The 8,089-nt window shown below is 37.0% G+C and overlaps 1 protein-coding gene across 1 annotated transcript in view; it reads right to left on the reverse strand.

Annotated features, from left to right (window-relative positions):
* The window catches only part of rnaseh2b (ribonuclease H2, subunit B), a 40,640-nt gene extending 32,987 nt beyond the window's left edge, over positions 1-7,653 (reverse strand). The window contains exons 1-3 of the mRNA XM_063006132.1: positions 7,521-7,653; positions 6,063-6,134; positions 5,715-5,819 (exon numbers count right to left, since the gene is read on the reverse strand). Coding sequence (XP_062862202.1) covers positions 5,715-5,819; positions 6,063-6,134; positions 7,521-7,584 — 241 coding nt within the window. The 5' untranslated portion in view covers positions 7,585-7,653. The remainder of the gene's footprint in view (positions 1-5,714; positions 5,820-6,062; positions 6,135-7,520) is intronic.
* Between the last annotated feature and the right edge of the window lie 436 nt (positions 7,654-8,089).

Consider the following 8,089-nt stretch of genomic DNA (forward strand, 5'->3'; position numbering starts at 1 on the left):
AGTGTTGTCCCATGAAAAGATATAATGAAATATTTGCAGAAATGTGAGGGGTGTACTCACTTTTGTGATACATTGTACATATTATTTGATCAAACACACATTAAGCTGCCAACGTACATTAAACATGTTTGCAGTAAACTTTTCTCATTATTATTATAATTATTTCTAGTAGAAGTAGTAATTATTTTTCACTTTTTCTCCAATCTCCCCAACAAACCCTGCCAGACAGTAGGAGTCAGTGTTGAGGTGGCAAGATATTTATATATTTATTTATTGGGATGTTGTGTTTCACACTTTGGTTGCATTCATGACAGGAAAGGTAGTTACTGGTTACACAAGATTCATCAGTTTAAGTTTAATGTCAAAGTCACAGAACATTTTGTACCACCAATTCACCTTACTTGCATGTCTTTGGACTGTGAGAGGAAACGGGAGCTCGCAGAGGAAACCCACGCTGCCACAGGGAGAACATGCAAATTCCACACAGAAAGGACCCAAACCGCTCCACCTCGGAATCGAACCCAGGACCTTCTTGCTGTGAGGTGGCAGTGCTACCCACCCGCCCTGCGGAGGTAAACTTAATCCAGCCCAACACCACTTTTGTCTGTAATAAGTAGGGCCCTACTAAATTTACAGGAAAATGTGCCTAATTTCATGGACCTATTTTAAAAAAAAATCACAGATTTCATGGGTTTTTAAAGAAAAAAGCCACATTTCATGGCAGTCATTAAATGACACATGAATTAATTGAATGAGAGAATAAATGTAAGCTACAATACACCGAACAGCGTACCTAAATGTAAACCTAGAACATTCAGCGTTGTGAGGCTCTGTCCCAAAGAAAATTATCATCTGTGTTTTGACTAAGCTCTCTCTGCATCCACAGAATTGGTTGGGAGTTTTCCAAACTCAGTTACCTGAGTAGTGTTTTTAGCCGCCTTACACTTCAACATCTTGGACATGTTAACTAACCGATTGCTAAATTAATTGCCGTAGGATTGCTAGGACCGCTTCATATTGCAAATTAACCAGTAAATGTAAGGCACTTAAACGCTACGCAAACGAAAAATGTTAAACCGCTAAACACAAACTTTAAATTTCACAGCAAAATGCCTGTTTCTTGGGAAACAGCTTATTTCATGGTCCGTGGTGCGATTGTTACGGACGTGAATTAGGCAGGGCTTTAGTGATAAACAATTGTACTGTACTGGGAACAATCACAGTCAACTTCTATTAGAATTGTGGATTGACCTCACATTTGATTTTATACACATAAGATACAGTGCTGTGGAAAAGAATTTGCCCCTTTCCCAGTTTCCTCTAATTCTGCATATTGGTCTAACTTGTGTTTCAGATCATCACACTAGAGAGATAACCTGAATAAACACAAAATGTTGATTTTCATGAGACTTAACTTATTAAAGAAAAATGCTGTTCATTTATACCTAGCCCTATATAAAGTAATTCTCCCCTTAGCTAGTGAATCAGTTGACCAAATTCAATTAACAGTGTGTTTACTTTCACACACATGTATGATTACTGCCTGTTAAATGTAACAAATTAACAGAAAACAAATCTGTATTTTATTTTATTTTTTGTATTCTGGTGTGGCCGACTCTGCACTTTGTGTGTATAACTTGGTCTATACGTTGTTCTTGGGTCCTTCGTTGATGTTTCGGTGTATCTCCCAAAGTCTGTGTGTTCCATACAGTTTGCCATTTTTACTTGATGTAAAAATGTAATAGTGGTTTGATATCTTTTGAGAGGATCTTAATGGAAAATGCAAATAAAATAAAAATGCAGTATTCCTTACATTTACTTTGACTTTTATTTGATTGCTGACAGTTTAAACCCAAGATGTTTTATTTTTTGTCTGGTCAACTTTATTTAATTTGTTAATATAATATAAGCAATAAGCAATTTAGGGCTAGTAATGAGATGAAAAAACTAAATAATGATGTGATTCCAAACAGGTGATGTCAACAGGTGATTGTAATTATGGTTTGGTACAAAAGCAGCAACCAGGTGAGGAACATTGATGAGCAAAGATAGCCAGAGGATCTCCAGTTTGTCAACAATTGCGTGAAAACATTATTGAAATGTTTAAAAACAATGTACCTCAAAGGCACTGCATCAAGAACCGCCATTTGCACGCCCACGTGGTGCAGCAGGATATTCCACTAGCGCCGAGATTCTGAACTCCTCGGTTCAAAACTCGGCATTGCCACAGATCAGCTGGGCGCCATCTAGCAGGCATAATTGGCAGTGCCTGCAGCAGACACAGTTCTGAAAGGGGGGATGACCTGACTATGTGGGGGGTCATCAAACAATGTGTAAGGACCCTGATTGGCAGATAGAGAGGCGCTTGTGCAGGGTGCATAGGTGAAAAAAGGTTCCGCTAAAGGCTACGTGCATGTCGGATGAGGCGTAAGCAGCAATATACCCACCTCGACTGCAATCAGGGATCCCCTAGCAGCGGTAGACAATTTAATAAACAGAGAATGTGTGGAGAATTTTGAAATGAAAAAATGCGACAACGCCGACCCCATCCTGTTGCACATCTTAAGACATGTTAGCAGAAGGAATTGGACAAAATAAAACCTGAAACACTAAATCGCTTGGTATCGTCAGTGCCAAAATGACTTAAGTGTGGTGAAAAAGAATGGGAACCTTTCAAAGTGGTAAACGCTTTACTGTCCCAACTTTTTTTGGAATGTGTTGCAGGCCTGAAATGTAGTAATGGGTGTTTATTAATAAATTAAATAAGGTTGCCCTGACAAAACATGAAATATCTCAGGTTCATACTGTCTGCAATGAAATAAAAGTCAAAGTAAATGTAAGAAGAGTTGTATTTTGCTTTGTTTTTTTCTCTGGCTAGCTGATCCACTTGTTCATTCCCTGCTATCCCGCTGTGTCCTAGTACCAAGCATGATTGTGAGCCTGTGCATATTAAGATTTTATGTTTTTTGTTTTCTTCTGCATATTTTAGTGCCATAAGTGTGGCATGGGGTCCTGCAGTGTAGATGGAGCTGAGTTGTGATAATTTTGCTTTGTTCGAGTATCTGTTTGTAAATACAGTTTGTTTTCAGCATTTGACAGCGTGTATTGTTGGGGCGTGTTGTTGGGAGTTTCTGGAGGGAGTAGTGCAGTTTGCCCAGTAAAAAAGCTTGGTTGTATGGTTCTTAGTTATCCACCTTGAAATCTATTTTTTTTCTTTCCCTTCGTATCCGAGTCCTCTGAAATTCAGGGGTGTAGTTCTGGTTAGCAGGTTTTTGCCAGTAATTCTGCTATTACATTATCATTACTGGATGTTCTTTTCCTGCTTTTGAGGTACTGGATTCATGGTTGTGTGCTCCTGTTTAGATTCCATCTTTTGTCTGTCGGTTTGTGTTAATGTTATTTGTAAAAAAAATTCTAGCTCTGTCTTTTACCTGTGTTTATAATTTTTCTGGCTTTTGCTCTGGTGTTTTATAGATTATTAAGGTTGTCTATTTTGGGGTATTTGTTGATAATTCTTTCTGCCCTTTTTCAGATCTTACTTCACTGAACCAAGAATTGCTCTTCTTTTTTGGTTCATTGGATGTCTTGGGTATGGTTTATTTTGCAATTTTGTTTAAAGTTGTTGTAACCCATATTAAGGGGTCTTTATTTCTTGCAGGTATTGCCTTTAATTTTTCTTTAGAGAAGTTCTAAAAGGCAGGCCAGCCTCTACTTAGTCTCCATCTTTGTGATGTCCAGTACGGAGGTCTTCCCATATTTTCCAAGAAAATTCCATGAGTAGTTCTGGTCTGCATATTGTTAGGCCGACTGTAGTGTCCCACGTCCTAAATGTAAATATGTATTTCCAGTTGTGTTCATTCATTAAGCGAGATTTGTTTTTTTGGGGATATACTGCAGTGTCTGGTATGTCCCTCTTCTTTCATCTCTATGTTCTTGATTTTCGTGTGTTGTGTGGTCTAAGCTGTTTGGTAGTTGGGGACAGTCAGTTTTTAGAGTCTTGTCATTTTTGATGCCCATTTGTTCTTAAGGTTTGTTGGTGCTAGTGGTCAGCTGTGAGGCCATGATTAAGCTGTATGTGATGATGTAGATGTATGTGTTTTTTTATTTTGGGAGTGTTGGTCCTGGGGGAGGGGGTTGATCATTTGTGGTTTGTCTCTACTAAGCCATGTGTAGTAGGTTTGGCAGCTGCATGTTTTTGTTGTTTGTACTATATCAGCAAATTTTCTTGCAGATTTCTTGCAGATTTCTTGCAGATTTGAAATTTGAAATTTGAAAGATTGAAAGATTGAAAAATTTGAAAGATTTGAAATTTGAGGTGTCAGAAACCTGTTTTTTTGCTTTGGCATGGCTGATCTTTTTTGTATATTCAATGCTTTTGATTTTTCTTTTTCAGCCATTTCGGGCAGTTTTTGTCTGATGCAGCATGTGGGTCTCTGCAATTCTTGCACTTTGGTTTGTTAGTGCATGGTACGTTATGTCCCTCTTCACCACAGTTGCAGCAAATTATGGTGCTTCTGCATCCAGCTGATCCGTGTCCAAATTTCTATCATTTAAAGCATCTAGTAGGATTTGAGATATACACGTATACATCCACCCTTTGGTAGCTAAGGTTTTAATGTAAGTTTTTATGACTATCTTGTTTCTTGATTGTAATTCATCTTACACTGTTCAATTCTTGGGAAGCCTATTTCCTCCTCATTCATGTCTCCTAAATCACAACAGTGGATGACTTGCTGCTGTTTAGGGTTGGATGAGGGAAAGTCTCCACACTGATATTTATGAACATTTTTGTATTCTGTACTTTCCTGAGGCAGGATTTTCTATCAAGATTGACCCGATCGTAGTTTCTTTGCGTTTTTTACTGTGCCTGCTATTCCCATGATACCTTTTTGATTTGCAAATGGTGACAGTTTGGTTAGTATCATTGGGGTCACACCCCACGGCAAACAAGGTGCCTCATTCACTCGCCTCTTACGTATCCACAGGGGCACAAGGGTGATATAGGTTTTAAATAAATCTAAATCTATAATTAATTAAATGACCAATTAAAGCTGCATTTTGTGTTTACTTCTGCTGTCTATCTTAAAATTAGTTAAAAGATTAATAAGAGATAGAGAAAAATAAGGTGAGGAATACTTTCACACATTTATTTTTGTGTTAGAAAAAAAATTTACAAGAGAAAAGAAAACAAAGATCTGCCACAATGTCCTGTCAAGATACAGAAAATAAGCATAGGATTAAACAGCGTGGATCTGGACATTTTGGCTATTACCCTGCTCTAATACACTGTAGATTTAAATCAGGTGTTAGGACATAGGTTACCACATACTGAAAGAACACAAAACACAACAGACAAAAAGATAAAAAATGGATAAGGATATAAAAACTACAGCAGTTAATGCTTTTTAGAATGTAGTCAAAAAGAACACTGACAAGTTATTTGACAAAGGTGTTGGATTCTTCCTGGTGCAAAGGACAATTAAAAAAGAATTAAGATGCATTGAGCCCCACACTGAACAAAAATTGATGATGGACATTTTGATTGTGTAATTTGACTTTTTAGGTTTTTGTCAACACTGTTGTCCTTTTAGTGATTAAGATTATAGGCATGTGTGTGCAAGCCCCACATTTTTACAAGGGGTAAAAATTCTAAGCAAAAGACAAAATAGCACAAAGGTTTTTAATAAAGTAGCCTTAGCTGAGGGTGTGCTCACCTTTTTGGACCGTCTGGTCGATAAACCAAGAGTGTAAATCCTGAGTAAATGCCTTCACCTCGTACACCCGGGCATCACTGCTGAACAAGTACTGTGATGCAGCACCTAGATGACAGAGCTATAAGTTTATAATTTATAGATAACTGTGTTCAGTCCTTGGACCCAATGTCTAGCACAGTTTCAGGTATGCCTTTACTCTCAACCCAATAATCCAGCTCAAGGTCCTAAAAAGATGGATTATGTGTAAAAAGTAAAAAAAAAAATCCAAAAACAAAGGGTCACCAGAACAAAGGTTGATGTTGTCGGCTACAGTGAGTCATGCAAGAAGATTAAAGAAATTGTTCAGACCTGTAGTTGGGTTCTTGAGTCTGACAAATGTCGGATCACCATCAAGGAGCTTTGTCGTGTCCAGTGCTGAGTCTGTTTAGAGCACATCATGTTTAATTACGGTTAAAGAGGAAAGCTGTAAACTTGTAAAAACTTACAATAACTGAAACAACTGGCAAACATACAACAAGCAAGTTAACCGTTTTCCAAAGGTTTCACTTTTTATTTTACATACTGCAAGTTTATGGTTTTGTCTCCCATGTTCTGTTCTTGAAGATCTTAACTAGGGATGTTAATGATGAACCAGTTAACTTATAACTGACAAATCAGAATTTTGATTAATGCAGCCACTTAAAAAGGTCACAGGACACTCATCAAACCTAAGCTGCAAAAGGACACTAAGGCATTATTCCTAAGTACATTACTAGCATCCATTAAAAACACTGACCACTGATACTGATGTGAATGATGTTTTCTGCCATCATCAAGTTAAATTTTTTTACCAGTTTTAAACTTTTGACAGAATTCAGTGTGACATGTTTATGCATCAGCCAATCAAGGAATTGGTCATTCCTATTAGCAGAGAAAATAAAAGCCAGTCAAATTTACTAACTGGTACCTACTTTCTGTCTATACATTAAGCTAAGACCTTAAAATGTAAAAAGTTACTGTTTAAAATGATTGTTATTATTTTGATTTTGATGTGCATCTTTGACTGTATAAAACCATTAATCCCTTTACTATTAAAACCAGGAACACATATCTATGCATTTTCTGACATGTCAAGAATGTGTCTCTGAATGCAGCCTCTTTTTTTGCTGCTTTATAGTGTTTATCCTTCATTTATATTAGTAGTTCAGCATCTCTCTCTAGGTACTCTCTAAATAAAAAAAAACTAATCATGTCATTCAGACAGAAAAGGCAAAAATAAGTAGAAATGTAAATAAAATAGTACTGACAAGCCCTGGTGGAGCAGTTTTTTATGGTTAGATAAAAAGTTAATAATGTATTCTTCCGTGACTATGGTATAGTAAAATATTACCCAGTAATGAATGTTCTGTGGTGAAGAAAAAGCTTCTGGGGCGTGTCCATAACACCACTTGCAAGCAAAAACAAGCAATGTTCATAGTTTTTTTTAAGATACTGCTTTCTCAGTCTTGCGATCTTGATTCTCTGCTGTATGGAACAAAGGCGTTCCGAATGCTGGACGGCGAAGTTTTGTTAGGCAACTACTACTGATATACTGTATATAGTATACGCAAGTATCTACAATATTATTTTAATACAAAAAGTTCAATAATTTTTTCTTGCCAATTAAAACCACTAAGAATACACAAAAAGAGAAACGATCACCGGACCGTTCAGTTAATACTGACTGCGTTGTATTTAGCTGCAGAGATCAAGCTTCGCCATGCAACTTACATTTAGTTTGACCTATCCCTAAAAACAAAGTTTAACCAAATTCCTTGATTTACATACCTGTAGCGATGACAATCCAGCTATCATTACTGGTGTGTAGGGAACCCTCCTTTTTCGTTGTCATTTCTATATATTTAGATGAATGTTACGGTACAATCGAAGAGGGTGTCAGACATACAATACTGAATAATGGAGGGCCCACTTTTTTTTACGATGTTCTAGAGGGGGGCAGAATTTTAAAAGAACCACATTTCTTTAACTGCTCGTTTATGTGTTACAGAAATCATACTTGTTTTAATTTACAAAATAAAACAAATAAATACGGATTATTTTTTTTTATAAATAAATAATACACGCTAGTAATTACCTGATTGTCAAGTTTCAAACACCCCTTCAAAATAGTACGTTCCACAACGAAAGCGTTTGGCGCAAGTTGAAGGGTTGCCAGGTTTGCGATTTTCCCGCCTTATTGGGCTTGTTTTAAAATGCAGGCAGTCGTGACAATTCAAAGGTATCCGCGGAGTGCGATTGCCGCCGCAAAAGTATTCCAAACAGTACAAAAAAGAATATTAGAAATATTGGAAAACGGGGAATTATTCGTTTTTCGTTTTAAGATCAAAAATCTAATA

This window comes from Trichomycterus rosablanca, chromosome 12 (assembly GCF_030014385.1).
Source record: "Trichomycterus rosablanca isolate fTriRos1 chromosome 12, fTriRos1.hap1, whole genome shotgun sequence".
Taxonomy (NCBI): domain Eukaryota; kingdom Metazoa; phylum Chordata; class Actinopteri; order Siluriformes; family Trichomycteridae; genus Trichomycterus; species Trichomycterus rosablanca.